General features: G+C 48.8%; 5 protein-coding genes across 5 annotated transcripts; 3 read left to right on the forward strand and 2 right to left on the reverse strand.

The window, feature by feature from the left end:
• Nucleotides 1-1452: 1452 nt before the first annotated feature.
• Nucleotides 1453-3500, forward strand: HOO65_020264 (uncharacterized protein; the record flags this gene model as incomplete). The annotated part of the gene is made up of 2 exons (XM_071006570.1): nucleotides 1453-3333; nucleotides 3456-3500. The coding sequence occupies 2 exons, from the start codon at nucleotides 1453-1455 to the stop codon at nucleotides 3498-3500; spliced, it is 1926 nt and encodes a 641-aa protein (XP_070860902.1).
• An 819-nt stretch (nucleotides 3501-4319) lies between these two features.
• On the forward strand, nucleotides 4320-6398 carry HOO65_020265 (uncharacterized protein; the record flags this gene model as incomplete). Its single annotated transcript, XM_071000029.1, has 1 exon — nucleotides 4320-6398. The coding sequence occupies one exon, from the start codon at nucleotides 4320-4322 to the stop codon at nucleotides 6396-6398; it is 2079 nt and encodes a 692-aa protein (XP_070860903.1).
• Nucleotides 6399-9020: 2622 nt separating this feature from the next.
• Nucleotides 9021-11417, forward strand: HOO65_020266 (Origin recognition complex subunit 1; the record flags this gene model as incomplete). Its single annotated transcript, XM_071006496.1, has 4 exons — nucleotides 9021-9461; nucleotides 9538-9947; nucleotides 10007-10635; nucleotides 10693-11417. The coding sequence occupies 4 exons, from the start codon at nucleotides 9021-9023 to the stop codon at nucleotides 11415-11417; spliced, it is 2205 nt and encodes a 734-aa protein (XP_070860904.1).
• Nucleotides 11418-11681: 264 nt separating this feature from the next.
• Nucleotides 11682-13285, reverse strand: HOO65_020267 (Pre-mRNA-splicing factor prp46; the record flags this gene model as incomplete). The annotated part of the gene is made up of 3 exons (XM_071006701.1): nucleotides 11682-11767; nucleotides 11829-11993; nucleotides 12094-13285. The coding sequence occupies 3 exons, from the start codon at nucleotides 13283-13285 to the stop codon at nucleotides 11682-11684; spliced, it is 1443 nt and encodes a 480-aa protein (XP_070860905.1).
• Nucleotides 13286-17171: 3886 nt separating this feature from the next.
• HOO65_020268 (putative double-stranded RNA/RNA-DNA hybrid binding protein) lies at nucleotides 17172-18520 on the reverse strand (the record flags this gene model as incomplete). Its single annotated transcript, XM_071006790.1, has 2 exons — nucleotides 17172-17985; nucleotides 18027-18520. 2 exons carry the CDS (start codon nucleotides 18518-18520, stop codon nucleotides 17172-17174), a joined length of 1308 nt encoding a protein of 435 aa, XP_070860906.1.
• Between the last annotated feature and the right edge of the window lie 4464 nt (nucleotides 18521-22984).

A 22984-nucleotide genomic window follows, 5' to 3' on the forward strand; every position in this document is an offset into this window, starting at 1 on the left:
AATGGAGTAATTACCAGCAGCAGTAATACTGTAGCAGTGCATATGCATACTTTGATTACAGGCAGCTGCTGTTTTGGCGACTAGCCCAGGAGAAAAATCTGTACGCTTTATTTTCCTTGCTTGGAAGGCTGCATAGTGCTACATCATTGTGTTTCTATGCAATTGCTAGTTTTGGGGGTCGCGATTCCCCTCCTCTCTTCTCTCCCCTCCTTCCTGGCTTTTGACCTCTTGCCTCTTGCCTTTCTAGCTTCTATCGAAATCAAACCTTGCTTCTCCTCTACATTTCTATCTCTCCTCTTTTCCCTTTCGCTTGTTTCAATCTCTACTTTGCTTTCTGCTTTTATTTTGCCGCTCAATTTTTATTCAGTGCCTTTTTTGTGCTCTCTGCGATTCTTATTTTACTCTTAAAAATTTCTCCTCTATCCTTCACCTTCTTTTCTTGAAAACCTTTCTTGGTCCTAATACACACAATCAATAGCCCTACTAGCCAAACAACAAACAAGCTCCCAACTAATTCGACGAACCCAACTCCCCCAACAAAAACACCGCTTTTCAAACATCTCCGAAGCTCAACCTCTAACATCACCATAAAGCCTTAGGCTCAGAAACTCTAGCCTCTGTTGATCCCATTTAGCGGCTTCTTTCGCAGCGCTTGTGACACCCTATTGTGCGCCTGGTCCGCTGTATATTGAACGATAGAAGAAGTTAACGGTCCCTTTTTACTCAAAAGCCAAACCCATCAGCGGAAAGCCCACCACGTTATATACTTTGTAAAGCACATTGGGAAGCAGATGAAAGACGAGTACCGGTCCGCATCACTTTCGAGTTGGTGAATTTAATGTAAGTCTTTTTTTCCTTCTTTTTTTTTTCCCTCCTAGTTAGCCCCGTCATTCTAGGCTCGTCGCTACATTCTTCATTTGAAGAATCGCATTGTGAGAGTCGCAATTGGTTTAGCGGTAGCTCAACAATCATAATGAGCACGACACACAAAGACCTAGACGACAACATCGACGAACCTTTCTCCACACTTGCGAACTGTCACCAAGATCCAAAAACCCTTCGTGTCGCTGACAAAAAGCCAAGTCTTCAATCCAACTCGAACTGCCTAAAGCAAAACGCTCGGACCCGTCATCACTACTTTCAGCAAAAAGAAATACGTCAAAACTTCACTCTGAAACAGTCCCGACGTTAGTACCCGTCAATTTGCTTTCTTGACATCTTAGCGTCAGCTTGTCATAAAGACTCGCCGGTCCTTGGTGTGTCTCCGCCGCCGACGACAGAACTTTGACTCTTAATCTCGTGCGACTTCGTTGTCTCAGCATTGGGCTATTTGGCTTTCACTATTACTACTTTTTTTTTTTTATAACACCAACCATCAACCCGCAAGGCACCGATGCGGTCATAGATTCTGTATTAAACAAAAGTTTCTTTGCGGTAATAATGGAGTCCAATATGACCACAGGGCCTCATTTCTCTCCAGCCAACGCAAACTCTTCGCGTCAAAACTCCAAGCTGCAAGGGTCTTCTAATTCTTCGACAGGCGAATCTAGCTCTCAACAAACATCTCTGCACTCACCCTTCGCCACAAACACACTTGCAGCAACCGCACTGGTCTTGTCTCAAACCGAACAGCCAAAAACTAGCACTAATAGCCCTATTGCACCCACTAACGTTGCGCAAACCACCACATCTTCGCCCAAATCTGTGGCCACGGCCAACACCGCTACTACCAACACGACCCAAAGCTCTGCAGTATTTACCTCATCATTCTTCTCTGCCTCAACCTCGCATCTGGATGACGATCTTTGCAGCCAAGTAGCATCAGCAACCTCTTCTTCCACCCGACTCCCTTTCTTGCGCCCACAACAGCAAGACTTGCAATCGTCTCAGACCTTCAACGCCCTCGATCTCGACTCATCGCACTCAAGAAATTTGCATCTCCACCGGCAGAATAACAATTCCTCAAAACTGCCGACTTTCCGCTTTGCTGATCTTGTTTCTCCTCCTGCGCTGTTACAGCCTTTCCCGACATCGTCTCCGCAATCAGTCGAAGGGCCTCCTCTCCCTCCATCGACTTCTGCGACTCGCACTTTACCTGTGGCTAAGAGCCATCGTCGCGGGAAATCAGAAAACATACCACCCAAACCATCGCTGCTTTTTAAGTCGGCTACTGCCCCCGTTGGATCTCTCAGCGTCGAGCTAAAGGCGGCCCCAACTGTTGTTACCACAGTGTCGGCCTCAGCGTCGGGATTGAACCGTGTTTTATCGCCTACATCAACAGGAAATTCAGCGCCTCAACGGCTTCAATCAGTACTAAAAAAACCACGCGAGAACCAATCACCCAAGACTACCCGATCGCCACCACAAGCTCGATCTCCGAACCAACAAAAACAGCAGGAAACAGAATTGCACGAAAATAAAACGTCGCCCACTAAGCACCAAACACAGTCGCAGCCCTCATCGAAAAAAACGCGGGCAAGACTATCTACTTCCGTTGTTGAAGGGAGTAAAGAGCCCATACCAATTCTCTCGACCGCGTCTAAGCGACCGGCATCCTTCCCAACATCCCCACGAGTCACCCAAGTTACTTTTCTTGAACCTCCTGCTGCTGAAACGCCACCAGTAGCCGCAAAGGGTGCTCCTAATCGCCGTAGCTTTGTTTCGTCTGGAACTACGAGTTCAGGGTCAAGAGCCCCGCCAATATCCCTTCGAGCCCATCGCGTGCAAGCTGCCGTCGAAGCGGCTGGAGTCATAAGTCCTACAGCTGGCAGCTTTCCCAACATCGCAGCTAGTCCCAAAGCAGAAGTTATTCCACCTTCATCCAAGACGGATCGGGCTACATTGAGGGAGCACGCGATTGGACATAATAAGTCTTCTTCAGATGAAAAAAGAAGTTCAGTCTCACGTCCTCCCATAACTATTAAGCCGACACCTGCAAGCCCATCCACATCAAATAGTGCTGGTTCTACGCCTGTTGTACGAGTACCGCCAATCCGAGCATTCCGCGCATCTGGTACACGACGAAGCCTTACTTTAGATACTACCACTTCTCTAGTACTGCCAGAAGACAACGACGACAGCCTTGAAAACGCAAACGATACTAAAAAACATACACGACAAGCTGCCCTCCGCGCACTCGAAGGCCATAATTCTGACTCAATACCTCAAATCATGACGCCCCCCGGATCAGGATATGATTTTAATGGAGACAATGATGATACCGGTGATTTGTTTTTAAAGATTGCTCGCGAGGACACTGGGCGAAACTCCATCTCTTCTCCACATGAAGATGCTGGCTTTTTCTCCGACGATCAACGCCCACGAAATACAGCAGTAAGTATTATGTCACACTGCTTGGCGTTGTATATTCGCCACTGTTTTTTGTCTTGTTTTTTTTTTCCCTTCTCAGAATCTTGCACGTCTTTTTGCGTACTATCTACATTCTTCGACCGTAGCACTTCTCCCTGAGTTCGCTTCATGCTTTCCCTATCCACAGTTAGTTTGCCAGTGGCAAGTTATCACAAGGTACATGTCGCTGGAGGAGTCAGGTACAGCACAAGCCAAGGGCTTCAGACAAGGTCAACCCCAGACAACGCGAAAACACCCACCGTTCGAATTGAACAGGGGTCAGGCAAACCAAGCAGCAAGGTAGCGCTCGGACTTTTCAGTCGGGTGGTCTTTTGCATTGAATTGCATCTAAACCTACACTGCATTGCTTGTGCTTTCTGCTCGTGTTTTTGAAGAATGCTATTAAATCGCCAATTCATGTACATGCTACCCAAGCACTTAACTTTAGGGACATATAAAGCCAGCGCTTTTATATTTCCTGCTTCCTAGAAGACGTGACTGGCTAGGTTGCAGTGAGCGCTATGTGATAGAACAGACGGGCCAGGGGGCTCAGGCTGATTTTTATCATGGAGTGAAACACGCTCTAGGATGTGTCGACTTTGGTCGTAACCTACTCACTCTGCCACTCTTCCTCCTACACGCGTTGCTTTCTACTTTGCTTTCGAAAGTATCCTCCGTTCCTATTCTTGTCCTCTTCTACTCACCCACCCACTCCCTTTATCCAAGTTGTGCGACACATATCTCCAGTTTTATCCCTCCCTTTGCTTTGCCTTTTCTTGCGGTCTTTTACTTTCCAGCATCTTTCACAAGCCCTGTATATTTCTCTTCGTTTTCCCCTCCCCTCTCTTGTTTTCCTTTTTCTCCTTCCCTTGCGATTTTGTTTTCCCCTGACAATCTCTCACCCTCGTACTTTTACGACTCTTTGCTTTTCCTGTGCATTTATAACATTACACTTGACATTTTTCGCCAACATGGCTGAACCTACCCACCACCAGCCCTTTACGAATCCATGGCTAATGACATCGCCGCCTCAGAATCGCGTCTCTCGCGCTTCACACCGCAGACCTCTCTCTACCGTTGTTCCCGCACATGCTGCGCCTCAATCTCCTTCCCGCCTGAGCCGACGCTTATCTGATCAGCAGGAAACATCTCGTAGTCGTGGACGGTCTAACGACGATACAAATTCAATGGCTGGGCCTCCGCCGCCGCCGCGTACCCTGACTTATCGCAGCATTGCCCGTGAGCTATCTTCTGGCGCAAGCGTAGTTGGAGACGAGACTGGCAATAAGCGCCCGTCTAATGTAAGGTCTCATACATCTGGCTCGAGATCTCTTGTTCACCAAGATACCTCTCCCACCGAGGGCGCGCAGCCTTACAGCCGAAGAAAGCCATCGATTTCAGAGGGTATCTCCTTGGTTACCTCTTCAAGATCCGGAACTTCGAAGAACGGAATCCCTTATCATGGCAGAACATACAACTCGTCGCCGCTTGCCCAGAAAAACACGGTCGATCAGATTTCCCCACACCAAAAACAGCATATACTCGAACAACAACAACAACAACAACAGCAGCAGCAACAACAACAGCAACAACAACAGCAGCAAGACAGTCAAGGACAAGAAGGCACGGACTCCACAACGTCTACTGGGGGCCCATCTACTGTCTGGGATGAACTTGACGACCTTAAATCTCGCATCCACCGACTTGAACTCACGGGGAAATTGCCCAACTCTTCTAGTTCCGCCATGTCTCGGGTTTCCGACGATAGACCAGCCACCGCACACACGGCCGCCACAACAAATTCTGGCTCTTCGCCAAAGAGAGTAACCCAGAACAGTGGTACTAATATTGCCCCGCACACAAATATAGCGATCAACGACAATTCGAGTACAGCTTCCTCCCAAAAGGAAACTCCGTCTTTGCTTCAAGCAGCATTAGCACAGGCCAAACCTGGTGTTAGTAATGAAGTGTATCGCGCTCTTGAGCTAGCTGCTACTGATGCTTTAGGCTTGACGACTTTGATGGGAACTGTTGGCCAGCCTGGTCCTATTTCTAGTGGTGCGAGTACCATTGGGTTTGGGGGCGCGTCAACTGTTACCGATCGACAGTTGCGTAGAAAGGCTGAGGGTGTCGTGCGAAGTCTCACGGAACTATGCATTGCCCTGTCAACTGATTCTGTACAAAGGCCCTTTAACAATACGATATTACAATCTATTGAAACGGCTCATGATGTGCCTCTTTCTCCAACCACAATCAGAGGATTTAATCCGATAATGACGCATAACAGAGGGAGTATTGCTGAGCAGAGCCCAGCTTCTATCCCGACTAGCCCTCGTTCAATTTCAAAATTGGAGGAAAGAAGAAACAAGCTTCTCAATTCTCCCGTACTGCCTGCTCCTCGCTATTCGACCATGTCTCCCTCGGGACCGTTACTATCTATGCCAAGTTTGGGGCCTGAGAACATCCAGACTCCAACCCAAGGCCGGAAGTCCGCCCTCCTTACGTCGCGCCGCAGAGCAGGAACTGAAGAACCAGAAGAACAGTCTGGCCGCAAAACGTCAATGCTTCTGAGAACTCGTCGGGCTGGTACGGAAGAGCCTGAGGAGATCAATGGACGGCGAACCTCCATGTTCATTCGTGGGCGACGAGGGGCAGCGGGATCCGACGATGAAGAGCCTCGCATGCGTCCCCCATCTCGAGCTATCACCGAGGTGACACAGACACGGCCAGCTACTAGAAGCGGTGGTGATTATTTGGCCAATGCCTCCGCCCAGTCAATTGAAAGTGGTGCAAACAATTCAAACTCTTCTGCTCCTCGACGCCGTATGGCTTCAGCCATATCATCACGTCTGGGGGGTGTGCCCCCTCAATCGGGTGTTCCAACCCCTCGGCGATTTCTGGAAAGGCAAATGACTGATCGTGAGGCATCCTCGACAGTTGAGAAAATGCATTCCGACGAGAGGCTGCACCGCCCTATGTCTTTGGGCCATGCATCCATGCTTGGTCGGACGTCTAGTATTAGTCGACGGGCAACTACTCGTGAGCGGTAAGATTCAGACTCGCCTTTGTTGTGAGCCTAGAACTTGCTCTTTATGTATGTTGGCTAAGGCTATAAAATGTTCGTGAGAACCCTTCGTGCTCTGCACAACCATCGTTTTTACGATATTGGTCTTTAGAACTGCATGCAATGACCTTATGCCATAACACAAATGCCATCTGTGGCACCGATATTATCATTCACGCCTATCGACTTTCACCTGATCTTATCCTGATTATCCAACGTGCTGCTGTTTTTCTTTCAACGGGCAGACCCGCATACTATCACCCACACAACTCATATTCATACCTTGCTTGCGCCTTTCTGCTGCTACCGCTCTTGCTCGTCATGATATCCAATTGCTTTTGTACTACTATCTTCATACACCTACCTATCACAATTAGGCCTGGGCATGATCTTTGCTACCCGTCCTATTTATATTTTCCCGCCTTCACTGCTTTTAATCGTGAAACTCGAAGATGCTCGCTTTATTCCTTTCTCCCTCCTCTCATCATTGACTTGATGAGCCTTATTCTATCTCTTTCTTGGTTTTGGTTTGCTTTTTTGTTTTATCGGCGTAACCGTGGCAGATTTGCCGGATTATCTTCTTGTTATTTCTTTGTCTTCATGGTCTATTGCTTAGCGGGCTATTAGTTTTTTTTTATTTATTTTCTTTTCATTGCTTGTCGTCTTGGTTAAAGTTTGTTGTTTATTTTTCACAGGTTGGCTTCTACTGCGCTCCTTTTTTTCTTCTTACTTTCCTTTCTCTATCTCTAGCTTTATGGCGGTTCGTCTATTATCTGAAAGCTTGATCTGTTTCTTTTGCTGAATGCTTGCGTCTATTTCATGGTGATGTCATGATAGCATTCTTTCGACGCTCTCGGCGCTTGTTGCCATGGAGTCGTAGCTCTCTTGCATACTAACTACATGCTACAAATAATGCTGATTGTATGTAGTAGTGGAGCCCCAAGGGGCCAGACATAAGGAGAAGGGTGGTGGCTGTGCGATGGAGGCAATAAACAATATATGGTGAGAGGGCTGGTAAACTGACTGGACAAGCAACGGGATCAACAGGTTTTTTCTTCTTTTTCTCAAGCTTCTTCCTAGCAGGCAAGTCCTGGCGCTGCTGCACGCACTAGCTGCAGGGGGATAGCAATAGATGGATGCAGGCTAGAAGGAGAAATTAGAAGCTTGCTAGGGGTGGGCGAGTGTGCATGTTTGGTAGAACAATTGGCCATCTCATTGGCTTGTTGCCATGCATTGTAGAAGAAAGGAATAGTGCTATCTGCAAGCTTCGGGTGAATATGAAACAGGGCACATGAGGGAAGAGGGGTAGTGGGGGATGGGGAGACAAAGGGCTGGCGGGGCGGGGCTTTTTAAGTTGCTGTGATATAAACATTTGCAGAGGCTAGCTGGGAAGTTGAGAGGCTGGAAACTTCTATTTTGTAATATATGGCGATCTGTTATTATCTGTTATAGCATTGTTCTTCTTATAGGACGTCAAGGGATTGACCATGCTCGCAAGATAGGTGTAGGAAGTGGTCACGGATAATACAATACGTAAGTGCAAGCATTTTCCATGCTGGCTGTGATTATGAAGACATCTTCAGACAATACATTGTGGCTGGGTGGCTGGGTTTGATCTAAAGGGGTTCGAGCAAACAAGACAAGCTGGCAAACTTGATGCGCGGAAAGGCACTCAGCCACCCGCTTAATGGATGCAGAGTTTCGGGCGTGAGGGCATTACTATATGGCCTGTATTGTCGGGGGGGGGGGGGTTACGTGACCTGGGATGGGCACCCGCTTGGGACGAAGAAAGGAAACATGAGGGACAGTGTGGTTGGTCAATGGGGGAAATGGATGTCCGTGGAGAAACTAGAGGAGTATTCTGTAGGTTTAATGTGGTTGGATTTTGATAGTTTGATTGCACGATCCGAGCTGGCACGATTCAGGCTATTGGTATCCTGTTGGTTGTGCGATGTAACTTGTGGAATTTTGAATTGATGTTGTGGTGTAAAAGATCTTCTGCCTTGAGCAACTGTGGTAAAGGCGTTCTATGGGGCTCAGCGATGACAAAGGCTTTGGGAGGTTATGGTGTTGTGTTGGCCAAAGCCACGTAGGCTTGTTAGTCAACTTGAAAGAGGCAGGCTCTGTCACAGAAAGAGTCTTGGTATGTGACATGGATTTCAAAGCTCTTGGGATGACGAGTTTCATGATCTTCTGTGGCTGCCTTTGAATGCGTTGCACCCATTTTCTATATGACTTGAGGTATTTCTGAATACAAATAGAGGCCCATAGCCTCTAGCATAGGCATCATGACGGAGACATGTACATTTGTCTCGGCATCACGTGATATCGAGTCTGTACTGCACTTCTTGCCTAATAGGGATAAATTGAAGACGTGTAAGACGCGACGGGGCTGACAAAATTAGGAGCAATGACGACACTTGATTGGACAAATCTAAATAGGGATGGTTGCAAGGCTGAGCCAATTCGATGCACAAATATGGGAGCTTGTTTTGCTTCTGACGGGCTGTTTATTTACTTATGAGCATAAGCTTGTCTACGCACTTCCACGTCTTGCCAATTTTCACATCGTATAATACCATTGAATCTATTTACCCCCCCTCAAGTCATGGTCAGACCTAGTCGAAGTCAAAGTCGCCAGACTGCCTCAGCCGAGCCAACCGTTGCAGAGTCAGTTTCCTCAGAGGACAGCCGAAACTATGCCAGTGTAAACGGAGTTGTTATCGACTCCGAAAAAGGACCAGCGAACACATCAGACGAAGATGAGGATCTAGATTGGGATTGGGTCTACGACAGCCAAGACAAGGATGGCCGAACCTATGGAAGAGCACGGCCAGCAAACCAGATCACTGGGGCTAGGCTGGGGCAGTTTGAGTGTCGGCTGGGCGATATCGTGCTTCTTCGGGCTGATGGCCTGAGTGATACATGGGTTGCGATCATTAGTGACTTCACGCTCGACGATAACGGCGAAAAGGCGGCAATCTTCGTATGGTTTACGGGGGGAAAGGAAATCCGCAATAACGAGCGGAAGATACAGGACTACTACCCTGTACGTCTTCTACCTATCTCTTGACCTCTCCAGTGTACCTGATGTACTGCTAACATATCATGCATCTCTCCCTCAGAATGAGCTATATATTACCTCTGCATCAGATATCAACCCTCTTGGGTCCATCTGTGGCAAGGCCAACGTCATGTCCGAGGCCAGCTACCGCAAGTCCTTTCCTACGGGGAAGATTTCTCGGAGCTCGCCGCACTATGGCAAGACATTCATCTGCCGTCGTGGGTGCAACATGCGCACAACTACGTACACTAATGTGTTTGTTTGGGAGAATATGTATCGGGGTTTTCGTGATCTTAAATCACTGCTACAGTATGTTACCGAAGGCACCAAGCTGAGCCGGAAGCCGAAGCAAGACCTTGACGCAACGTTTGTGCCGGGAGATGAGACAGCACCTCAGAAAAAGGTACCAATGACGCCCCGCACTCGGAGGATTAATGTTAATGCTACACCCTCAGGGTCTCGACAAAGGCGGTATGTAATAGCAGCTCTAAGTGCAATGGCAAAAGCTAGCCGAAACTAACAGTCATTAGAGGCGCGAAGAAGGCCCTGGAGTTTACTCCCTTGGCCACTCGCATCATTCCCATGGACACGATTCAAGCCTCTCCATTCCAACAGGCTCGTACGCAGCTTCACGTTGCCGCTGTTCCTCTGACATTGCCTTGTCGTGAAAACGAGTTTGCCGAGGTGTATTTCCACCTGGAAAAGGCTATTTCAAACGGAACAAGCAACTGTATTTATATTAGCGGCACACCCGGGACTGGAAAGACGGCCACCGTGCGGGAAGTTATTGCTAGACTAGAGGACAGCGTGCTGAACGACGAGCTTGATGACTTCATCTTTGTGGAGATCAATGGCCTAAAGATCACAGACCCTCATCAGTCGTATGCTGTGCTGTGGGAAGCCTTGAAGGGGGAGCGCGTGTCCCCGGCACAAGCCTTGGATCTACTAGAACGAGAGTTCAGTGCGCCAAACCCCCGCAGAGTGCCTTGCGTAGTATTGATGGACGAGCTGGATCAACTAGTGACCAAAAACCAGGGCGTCATGTACAACTTTTTCAACTGGCCGGCCTTGCGGCATTCTCGTTTAATTGTCCTTGCTGTTGCCAATACTATGGATCTCCCAGAGAGAACACTAAGCAACAAGATCAGCAGTCGTCTAGGTACGTACATAATCACCCGGCTATACCCCTCCTTCTGAGTGCTGCTAACCCTTCTAGGTTTAACGCGTATCCCCTTTCCCGGCTACAACCACGAACAGCTCATGAAGATTATCCAATCTCGTCTTGAAGGCGTCCAAGGTAATATTGTAGAGCCGGATGCTATCCAGTTTGCTAGTCGAAAGGTAGCCGCTGTTTCCGGAGATGCCCGTCGTGCTCTAGACATCTGCCGGCGTGCTGTTGAAATTGCCGAGTCTAGTCTCAACAATGCTGTGCCAGCAACACCGTCACGTACGAAGCCTGGCTTTGCGCCGTCTAATGGTCGTGTCACCATCCAGACTATTCGCCAAGCCATCAATGAAGCCACCTCGAACCCTGTACAGCAGGCTCTCCGTGCCCTGCCATTAGCACCAAAATTGCTTCTATCAGCCTTGCTGATCCAGCTCCGCCGTGCAGGAATTGGCGAGGTTTCAATGGGCGATGTGCTCTCTGAGCTGGGCTCTATGTTGCGTAGCTCATCTGGGCGGAATTCGGAAGATTTGGTGGCAAGTCTTCTGGGTCCCGGTGCTGTAAGTCTGACACCACAGGGCACTGGGGCTTTGGCTCCCACGGCGTTGATGGCGTTTCAAGACGCTGCGTTGGGACTAGTTGCAGCGGGCATCATCGTATTGGAAGCCCATAAGGTCGAGAGGCCGAGTAAGGTGCGCCTGGCGGTGCCTGACGATGAGATTACCATGGCGTTCCACGATGATCCCGAGATCAAGGAGATTGGTATCACAGTGTAGACTGCAGTTTTGGTAGATGCAACAACGGCATCATGCTTTGATTCAAAAACTTCTGCTATGTCTTGCTTCGTATGCTTTTTTTTTCACGATGGAACTCTGATATGTAATTTTGATGATCGCATATCGTTCAATTAGACTTTGTAGAAAATAAATAAAAATGCCCAGATATCTCCATAAACGCCTTGGTTTAACACCCAGATTAACCCACAGAACACAGAAGGTGAGAGAAAAAAAAAAGAGCCTGGTTTGCTTTGCTGCCTCCTTTTAGAACCGTCTTCTCTCCAGTGACGGTGTCCACATGACAGGATGTGTCTCTGGCGTGGCCTCGCTGTCTTGTTTCCAGACCTTGACTACAGACACATAGAATATTAGTACAGAAACATTTCAATTGTAGCTGAAGGAGCCACTTACTGGTCTTGTCGGCTTCGCCAGTGATCAGACGCATGCCGGATCGGTCAAATGTAGAGGCCATAATGCCAGCCTCAGCATCCAAAGAGCCAGGCTGGGCTGTAGTATCGAGGCTTTGGTAGCGGTAACCCGTCTTCCAGTCCCAGAAGCTCATTGAGCCGTTATCAGCTAGAGGGGGGAGGCTTGTTAGATATACATACAAAGAAACTGGTATTGGGGGGGGGGGGGGACAAAGGGGAAAAGGAAAAAAAGAAAAGTGCCAACTGACCTCCGGAGAACATGACGTTCTCTTCGTTTACAGCCAACGTGTTGATGATTGCATTGTGACCTTCAAAGTTCTGCATAAACGCGCCCTCGGGACATTTCCACTGCTTGATGCTCCCTGCACTGCCTGTGGCAAACGTAAACTCCTGTGGATGCAATGCCAGTGCTCTGACGCCCTTCTTGTGGTGGGTTAACACGCTCATGGTCTTGCCAGCTGCCAAATCCCATAACCGCACTGTAGAATCTAGAGATGATGTAATCACTTGCGGATCCGAGTCTTGGCACTTGAGATCTGTGACGGTGCCTGAGTGGCCGCCCAGCACGTGGATGTTGGCACGTGTGCGCATGTCCCACACACGGGCAACTCCGTCGCGGCCGCCCGTCACAAGAACATCGAGAGTTGGGTGCAGTGACAGCGCGTATACACCGCTTAGGTGGCCATGATAGTGGCGGATGACCTTGTTGGTCTCCAAATCCCAGCACTTGACCATTTTATCCTCACCGCATGAGAACAAGTACGGGTGGCGTGGCGATACGGCCAGCCCGCGTACTGTAGATATGTGGCCCGTCAGCGTCACACGCAGCCCGCCCGTCGCTAGATCCCACACCTTGATTGTCCGATCGCCGGCGCCGCTGGCAAACCATTTGTTGTCTGGCTCTACAGCTAGGCTGCGCACCCATCCCAGGTGGCCTGAGATAACGCGCATCAGTTTCCATGGCGCATGCCAGTCGGGCTTGGGGGCCTGAAGGGCTGCTGCTCTGCTCAGGCTGGTAGTGTTGTGGTTTTGTGGAGTAGCACCCGGTGTTGATTTGTCTTGGAGAATGAGAGCTGACGATGCAGAGGCTGAGGGCCCCTCTAGCAGCTTTAGGGGTTTGGTGCCCATGGTAGCTGCGGCACCAGCTGCAGCACGAGCCGCAGAGGCAGAGCCGATCTTGCGCTTTCCTGCAGGGGCCGGTTGTTTTGCGGCAAGCGCTGGCGGTAGAGTCTGTACAGCGGCATACTCGTCGCGGAATCTGATGGCGGTAGCAATGGCTTTATCGTTGTCTTTCTCTTCGTCGACGGGGGCTTTCGACTTGGGCGGCACGGCATTCAGCCTTTGGCGCTTCCCTTCGGAGCGGTCGTAGAATGTGCGGCAGGTTTTGGAGTTTGCAGCAACGAGGCTGGAAAGATTGGGTGTTGACGATGGAGTTTCCATGGCGGGCGGTCCTGCGCGCAGATGGGTCTGGCGTGTTTTGTGTTGTGTGTAAGATTGAAATTTAATTGGGTGCTCAAGGCGGAAGCAGCTATGCTATTCAGCGACGTGAGGCGTGGTGGGAAGGCTGAGAAATATGGATTCTAGTTGTATGTAGAAAAAGTTCAAGGGCATAATCAGCCAATCAAAACGCGATACGGCTATACAGTGTGCGCTTGCTTTTGCAGTCTTTGAGCACGGTGCTAGCGGCCTTGTCTTGTGTCAGGTAGCACAAACGCTTTGATGGGGTAGCAACTGACAGGGGGCGACAGCTACATGCGCCGCCCCATTTCTTCGATGCGCCGTCCCCCCTAGTCTTAGGGGGGCTTAAGGACTTGCTTTCGGTATCATAACCGGTATTGAATGATTTTGCATTTCGTGGCGGAATGGACATTACGGACCTCACGCCTGACTGTTTGCCGGTGGCTTGGCTCTGTGGTGTCATAGCTGGTGACTTTTGCTTTGGAGATACTTTGTCCCATGAAACCCCGACGGCAAGTAGTCAAGTATTCGAGTGAGCCTTCCAAGTCCCATAATGACGGCTAATTCATCTGGTATGACGGATGACTAGCGTTCACACTCTAGTGCTTGCTTCTTCGCATTGAGGGTCGCTAGGGGTCGGTGCATTTCTCATAGGAAGACGGAGGGCTCTCTCTGCTTGCCCTGATGTGTGACGTGAAGGTCGATGTGCTAGAAACATGTAAGTTGGCTAAGAGAACTAGCTGACTCAAATCTAGGTCTTGTTATTCTCAAAGCTTTCTTGTTGCACCAGGCCAGATTCCATGAGTCTTCGGGGTGGGTGTATCTAATGTTCTCACGAATAGAAGTGGACCTTCTACACTACTAATATCTACATACAAGCCATGTGCTGACGTGTCCAGCTGTATTAGTCTTGGTAATTTCTACGATTTTGTGCGCATAGGTTCCCCCCTCGTGAAGCTTTTCATTGTGTCATGCTGTTGTTCTTAAACTAGCCATATACATTCAGTCTCCTAAGGCGAAGAGAGAGCGTCTTGACACGGAAGATTTCAACCTCTGTCACCTCCTTTACGATATTGCAGGTTCTACGTCACACGTGGCCATTGAATTCGAGGAGTGAAGCAATGATAGTAGCATCTCGTTGATCGGCCCCCAGGCACGCCGCCGACACTAGCAGAGATCACGCCCAAATCGTTTCAAGCTTAACGCAAAGTCTTGTTTAGTAAGTGGAATGCTGATAAAAGAATCTAGCTAGTCTATTGTAGTCTAGATATATGAAAGTATAGAAATTTGGCCAAGTTATAGTTTTATAGCGTAGTGGCTTATGGACATGGAGGCAGAGAACTGGGAGACGGAATAATTGCTGCTGACTCTGTCAAGCTTTGGGTTGTTTCTGTGTTGAGACAAGCTTCATCATCATTGTCTAACAGGTCTTTCTAGGCACTTGTGCTATTGCAGGTTATTTGCAATGGGAACTGCTAACAGAAACGCGTTCTCCTTTGGAGTCTGTGCACCAGCAGGAGCCATCGACGCCCCGGGCGCAGTTAGTGTATTCAATTTTGGTATTGACAGGCGTCACATCGTTGTGATTACCTGCAAGAGCAGTGCTGGCAAAGGCGAGAATGAAGACAGTAACCCAGGCCTGCATGGTTGAATGTTGGTTTGGCACCTTAAGAGCAAGCGGATCAAGGCGAAGTAGAGATAGAGAGAGGAACAAAAGACTTTGGTACGAAGTGAAGAGCAGGAATCGACGTCTGCTTAGTAGATGGGTCTGGATTGAGATGGAGCGAGAGGGAAGAAGGCTTTAAAGGTTATGAGTGGTGGCGAGGCATGGTACACAAGAAACGAACGTAGGGAAATGGATGGAGCCTGTGTATATATATGTATATAAGTTCATCTACCTCCATATTCGTATCTATGTCTCTATGTATGCTTCCATCCGTATCCATACATCTAAATGGTTTGTCAGCGGAGTTTATTCCGCCCGCTATTCAACTAGCAGTCTCGGTGATGGCGATGAGGAATATATCGACGTGCTATATAACACAGCGAGACGGGCATTCAATAGCACACTTACAACGGCCAAGCTCGGTGTAATGTCAAAGCGCATCGTGGACATCTCTACCCTGTCTTACGCTCGGATAGAAATCAAGCCGACTGTCACCGTCACCGTAAGCGCTCTTCGTTTGTTTCAAAAACTTCTTCATTTCAAAGTCTGGAGTTTCTGAAGTCGGATAAGATCTAGAGTGCTCTAACGCTTCTCTCTCGGATAGAGCGATAGTGAGAAGAGAGTCTTGACTACATCAGCTAGCTCGGAGTCCAAATGGCAGCTAGGATATAAGAGTTACATGACTGACCGACTATCCTTGTTTCACATGGAGAGCTCCTGCTTCCGCTGCTGTATCATGCATTCTATGTGGTGACTGACAAGGGCCTGCGCAATTGACTGTGTCAAATTACATAAGTCTGAGCCCGTGTTGATAGGCTAGCAAATAAACCTCAACCACCAACCTGTTACGACTGGCTCATGCTATTACATGGTCAGGGCTTCCAGCGTTGCGCATTTTTGGCGACCCCATGGTGACAGATTCTTGGGTGCTTAAGAAGCTCTGTCGTCACTGGAGTCTGTCCGTTCGCATTAGCTCGCATAACGATTTCAAGAGAAAACTATCAGCTGTCATAGATCAACGTTTCGTCCGCCTTTTAGGCCACACTGGTGGTACAGACCACGTTTGCTAGTGTATGCTACCAGGATAGTGGGAATACAGAGTTCTCAGCCATCAAGACCGGCCTTCTACACTACTACGTGCTTTGCTCAGGCGCTTGTGGTCTCGTCCGCGTTTCGGCCGCACTCTAGCAGACATTTGCATATAGTAAGCCTCAAGGGTTTCGTTTTTAGGAAGTGCAGGGCACGTGGATCAAGCAATGTTGCTCTTGGCTATGGCATCACCATTTTGCTGCTAGATAGGGAGGAAAGGAAGACGAACGCTAGGTGAAAAGGGGTCTTCAGTATCTCGCTTTCGCATGGAGCTACTCCTGATTCCCGCCGTGCAAATCGGTTATCAAAGTCTAAATATTGCTCAAGTTTGGCAAAGTCTAGGGTGTGATACCCTTCAGCCTTCAGCCCATCTCCCAGAGAACAGCATAGAATGTTTTAAGAGGAAGCTCTAGGTACTTGAACTTGAATATATTTAACGTCTACGGGAATCACAGAGATCAAACGACGCCGGACTGGTTACCGGCCGGACGGAATTAACCCTATGCAAGGTTCACTATAGGGTTTTGCCGAGCGAAGCACAATTGCTCCCAAGTTACCTTGTTGCTCGATTCCGCTCTACCATTGGTTGAAGTACAATAGGAAGAAAAAAAAAAAAAAAAAAAAAAAAAGAAGAAAAAGGAAGGAAAGAAGGAAACGGAAGGAAAGAACGAAAAGGAAGGAAAGAAGGAAACGGAAGGAAAGAACGAAAAGGAAGGAAAGAAGGAAACGGAAGGAAAGAACGAAAAGGAAGGAAAGAAGGAAACGGAAGGAAAGAACGAAAAGGAAGGAAAGAACGAAAAGGAAGGAAAGAACGAAAAGGAAGGAAAGAACGAAAAGGAAGGAAAGAACGAAAAGGAAGGAAAGAGCGAAAACAACCAAACACCAAACACCAAACACCAAACATCCAACACAGAAACAAAGCCATGAACAGAACGCAGAACTAATACAAAGGAAAAGTAGCAAAGAAAACAAATCTGTACCTCCGCACCCCCTCTTACATCCCAATGCGGAATACCCTCCACTTAGGGTCTAGTTTCCCTGCCAGATATCTGCAGCTCTTGTCTCCTGTGAGGAGCTTTCGTACAAATCTCATGGACAGGTTCTTCTCATTGCCTAGACACTCCCATGAGTGGGTAAAGGTCTTGGCTTGGTCGGGCAACGTATTTCTGCATTCCTGTGGCTGAGCCGCACGTGATACTCTTTGAAGTCGCCGTGTCCGGAGCGCGCTGCCAGGATCCGGGCGACTGTGCCTCTGTGTAGCCCCTTCATCCAGCCGATGTCATATGGTCTCGGCCAGTTCAGCGCTCCACCGAGGTGCTTGATCTTTGGGCAGTTTTCTTTCATCCAGTTTCGGAAGTCTGCTTTAAAGGCTTCGTTCCTCCACCTTCTTGCTGCCGTCAGTGACATTGTGGCCTTTGGGACCAGAAGGTCTTCGCTCTTGCAACCCGCTTTGGCCAGCTGGTCGACTGCTTCATTGCCCGGGACTTCGCAGTGTCCTGGGAGCCGAGCAATCGCTTCCGCATCCGCCACTTCTCTGTATCTGCCGCATGAGCCATTGCCCTGTGCGAGTATTTTGCCTCGGAAGTGAACAGCCCAGCCTGCTCCAGTGTCTCCATCGCCGTTACGTGAGCCGTCTGAGTAGGCCCACATCGCCTCTTGTGACTCTTTGCTGAGCAGGTCCAGGTGCGCCTTGGCTGCCTCTTCTTTGCTCAGTTTCTCTGCCAGCGACTCGGCTGGACCTTCCTGTTCTGGCCGGAGTTTCGTCGAGTCCCTGATCGGGTGTGGTAACAGGGCCTTTGCCTCATCGATGCTCCCGTCAATCGTCGTCCAGTACAGAGGGCGGTCTGCATTGCATGTTGATGCCCGTATTCCTCCTGTCCGCAGCATGTCCTGGCAAATGATTGTCATGTTCGGGAACGCTGCGAATCTGTAGAGGCACTTTTTGCTTGTCGTTTTGAAGACAGGTACAGCGTGGTAATGTTGGTCTGGACTGATGTCGACGAAACATATATCAGACCATCATTTGCGTATCCCAGGCTGGGTAGCTTCTTGAAGAGTTCCGCCATGTACAGCATGTACAGTATGGGGGAGACTGGAGATCCTTGTGGCAGACTGCCTCCCACAATTACCGAGGGAGACGTCTTCTTCGAGAAGCAGGTGTTGTCGTCTGGCTCGTTGAGCAAAGCCACTGCTTCCTGTTCCATCCAATCATGGATCTGGTTGCAGTCGCTTGAGTCATCCTTCTTGCTGTCCCACAGCTGTGAGTGCATATTCAGGTCTCCACAGAGTATCATTTTCTTGCCCCTGAGCGTTTCCTGTGTCTTCTTTAACGCTATCCCCCTTTCTGGGTCTCCTGGGTTTGCTTTGTACACGTTTGCGATGTGTAGCCCCTGCCCCGCAAGTTCCACCACCATCGCATCCTGGTGTCCGCCCCCACTGATAGGGACTATCGTGGCTGCCATTGTCTTTTTGGTGTAGGTCAGAGCCCTTGGGTCTTCACTCCTTCCTTGAGAGATCATGAGCTTGTACCTTGGGTCTCTGACCGATGTCTGTTCTCCTGGGGGACCTGTTATGTATGGTTCAAAGCTCTAGGTAGATCCTCCAGTTTGGAATGTAGGGCGGTGATGGACCTACGGACCACGGACCCGCCGTCCCTGCGTGCCCCTGCCGAGTAGACCAGCTTCCACCAAGTCATACATTATAGAACCATCCCATGTTGTTCTATAAATCATCCTTTGCCCTGGCCTTCAGTGTTCCTCTTTTTCGTGGCGGATTATAAGTTGCTAGTTGATTCAGACCAGCCGTTTATCGCAAATCTTGATTGATACAACTACACTACATCAATAAGCCAGAGGTAGAGAATTGCGGTTTGTATGATATCGATGGCTACAGCCGAAATACAGCCCAAAATTAGCCATGTTTCCAGTTTCTTCGAGAAAAGACTGCATGTTTGCATGGTATCTAAGTCCCCCCCCCCCCCCTATGGTCAGTACTCATATTCTTACATCCGTAGTCAACACGCTTTCCCGAATGCTGCTCATTGTTAACCGATGGCAAAGTGCATGGCTTTAGCTATAGGCCCTCGTTGTACGCATGGCACCCACCATGATAAACATGTTTCTCCGAAGTTAGGATATAGGGGTTAAGGGCCCTGCTCACACTTCCCTCATCTTGGATGCTGATAACAGCAAATATTCTCACGAATAGAAGTGGACCTTCTACACTACTAATATCTACATACAAGCCACGTGCTGGCGTGTCCAGCTGTATTAGTCTCGGTAATTTCTACGCATAGGTTCCCCCTCATAAAGCCTTTCATCGTGTCATGCTGCTGTTCTTAAACTAGCCATATACATTCAGTCTCCTAAAGCGAAGAGAGAGCGTCTTGACACGGAAGATTTCAACCTCTGTCACCTCCTTTACGATATTGCAGGTTCTGCGTCACACGTGGCCATTGAATTTGAGGAGTGAAGCTATGATAGTAGCATCTCGTTGATCGGCCCCCAGGCACGCCGCCGACACTAGCAGAGATCACGCCCAAATCATTTCAAGCTTAACGCAAAGTCTTGTTTAGTAAGTGGAATGCTGATGAAAGAATCTAGCTAGCCTATTGTAGTCTAGGTATATGAAAGTACAGGAATTTGGCCAAGTTATATTGGCTTATGGACATCGAGGCAGAAAACTGGGAGACGGAATAATTTCTAAGCTTGTCTCAACACAGACACAACCCAAAGCTTGACAGCGTCAGCCATCATCATTGTCTAACAGGCCTTTCTAGACACTTGTGCTATTGCAGGTTAACGGCAATGGAAACTGCTAACAGAAACGAGTTCTCCTATGGAGTTTTTGCACCAGCACGAATTATCGAAGAACCGGTTGCAGCTAGTGTATTCAATTTTGGTATTGACAGGCGTCACATCGTTGTGATTATCTGCAAGAGCAGTGCTGGCAAAGGCGAGAATGAAGACAGTAACCCAGGCCTGCATGGTTGAATGTTGGTTTGGCACCTTGAGAGCAAGTGGATCAAGGCGAAGTAGAGATAGAGAGAGGAGCAAAAGACTTTGGTACGAAGTGACGAGCAGGAGTCGACGTCTGTTTAGTAGATGGACCTGGATTGAGATGGAGCGAGAGGGACGAAGGCTCTAAAGGTTATGAGTGGTGGCGAGGTATCGCACACAAGCAAAGAACACGAGGAAATGGATGGAGACTTTGTATGAATGTGCTATAACACAGCGAGACGGGCATTCATAGCACACTTATATGGCCAAGCTCAGTGTAATGTCAAAGCGGACCGGGGACCTCTCCACCTTGTCTTACGCTCGGATAGACATCAAGCCGACTGCCACCGTAAGCGCTCTTCGTTTGTTCCAAAAAGCCATCCATTTCAAAGTCTGGAGTTGCTCAAGTCGATTAAGATTTAGAGGACTCCCACGCCTCTCTCCCGGATAGAGCGATGGTGAGCAGGGAGTCTCGACTACATCGCCTAGCTTGGAGTCCAAATGGCAGCTTTCTCTTGGAATCTTTATGCGAGCTAATGGGAATGGACAGACTACAATCACGACAGAGTTTCTTAAGCATATTGCTAAGAACTTGTCGTGATGGGGTCGCCAAAAATGCGCAACGCTGGAAGCCCTGACCATGTAATAGCATGAGCCGGTCGTAATAGGCTGGTACTTGAGGTCTATTTGCCAGCCTAATGTCACCATGGACTCGGAGTTATGGAATTTGACACAGTCAATTGCGCAGGCCCTTGTCAGTCATCACATAGAATGCATGATACAGCAGCGGAAGCAGGAGCTCTCCATGTGAAACAAGAATAGCCGGTCAGTCATCTAACTCTTATAACCCAGCTGTCAGCTGCCATAGGTCAACGATTTGCCTGCCTTTTAGGCCACCTGGTGGTACGGACTACGTTTGCTAGTATATGCTACCGGGATAGCGGAAACACAGAGTTCTTAGCCATTAAGCACGGCTGTCTTCACTACTACGTGCTTTGCTCAGGCGCCTGTGTGGTCTCCTCCGCGTTTCGGCAGCCCTCTAGCAGACATTTGAATAGGGCAAGCCTCAAGAGTTTCGTTTTTAGGAAGTACAGGGCACGTGGGTCAAGCAATGTTGCTCTTGGCTATGGCATCTGGACTATTGGACTATATTTCACCAAGGCAATGCAGCATCCTTTCTGCCCCCCCCCTCCATAGCAAGCCTTCTATTGGTCATAAGTTGATTTGAAACATGATGTAAAGCTGTATTTACTGAAAAGGCTATGCTATAGCGCTCTAGCAGCAGGCTGGAGGCACTGTCTTGAAGCTATAATGTATGGGCCATCACATAGTCCACATCTATCTATTTGTGACAGCGCTTGATTATATCAAAAGATGGCCAAGATATACCTTAACAGCGCACATGGATGTACTGGAGGGACACCAGAATTGAGAGTGGCCGTTGCTGATACTGCTAGGCTTCAGATCCTGGCTTGATCAAGATAGGCTTCGTTGGTATTGACCTACAATGCAGGTCTTTCCAGAAATTTACACCATTTTAAGCTACTTGCCACAATAGCTTGCTGCAACACGTTCGTATCTTTGTCTAGGAGTGATGCACCAGCATTCATCCCCATTCCACCGGCAATTGTTGTATGCGGGTTGGGGAGGGTACGGACCCGTATCAGGATGAACAGGTTTTCCTGCAATAGCATTGCCAACGAAGGCGAGGATGAAGGCAGCAGCCGCTCAAGGTTGCATGATTGTCAAGTGCTAGGCGTTACAGGCAGAGGCAGAAGAGGTTGGCGCGGAATGGAGACTAGAAAGCAATGTTCTATCAGCAGATGAGACTAGACTGAGATCAAGCGGAAGAGAATAAGGCCCCAAGAAAGACTGGGTGAAGACCATGTATGGTATGGAAGAGGCTGATGTTGTGGTGAAGGGAGAAACAACCGTTCTGTGATGAAGAACGAAGAGCCCATATATATGCATATCTGGGTGGCTTTCAAGCAAGAGGAAGAATCACTAGAAGCATGTGTGCCATTGTGCAAAAAGCCTCCGAGCCGTGTACACATGGTAGCCAAGTTCATCGTGATATCAAAGCACACCATGTATTACTTTGTTTTTTTCGTATTCTCGGATGAATACGTGAGCCGAATCTTATTTCAACTAGCCCTCGCTTGTTACAAGTAGTTGTTCAAGTCTGTCAAAATCTAGGCAAACCATGGACGGTTGCTCTTGAGAGAGTAATGGAGGAACGTTAGAAACTGCGACCGGGCCGCCCGGGTTAGAGGACAAGATGGAAGCTGGGACTCAAGGGCCACTAGCCGGCTTCGTCTTGTATAGGGGGCCCCGGGCTCTCACCATGTGCCGGCGTTCTTATGGGTAGCGACTGTATCGAAATCCATCATTATTGCTCCTCACCCAAGCACCAGCACTCATCCATCCCATTCATACCGACAATCGCTGTATGGTGCTCGGGTATGGCACGCATAAATAGTCGATTCTGGAAGAAAAGGCTAGCAAGTGACGTCCAGGAAACGAAACTTTGAAGAAAAACGCTAACGGCAATGTAAAAGTGTAGACTGAAGAGAGTCAGTGTCGGTCTGGGCCAAAAGGCAAGAGATCCCCTATTCATAACGCTTACACCGAAACATATCACCTGCCGATGCAAGTTGCCCTCGCCTGCTCTGCAGCTAGTGCATATCCAAGTTTAAAGATTGCTCAAGTCTGGCAAAGTCTAGGGTGGGATGCCCTTCAATCCATTGTCAACCCCGGTGGCAGGGTGCATGGCTTTAGCTATAGGCAGGCTCTCGTACGCATAGCACCCACCATGATAAATCTGCTTCTCCGAAGTTAGGATTTAGGAGTTAAGAGCCCTGCTCACACTTCTAGTTCCGTCTGCCCAATCATCGGATGTACATATCCGCCTTCGCTTTTACTGTAAAA

The sequence above is a fragment of the Ceratocystis lukuohia genome (assembly GCF_044167205.1).
Source record: "Ceratocystis lukuohia strain C4212 chromosome Unknown Supercontig2_pilon, whole genome shotgun sequence".
Taxonomy (NCBI): domain Eukaryota; kingdom Fungi; phylum Ascomycota; class Sordariomycetes; order Microascales; family Ceratocystidaceae; genus Ceratocystis; species Ceratocystis lukuohia.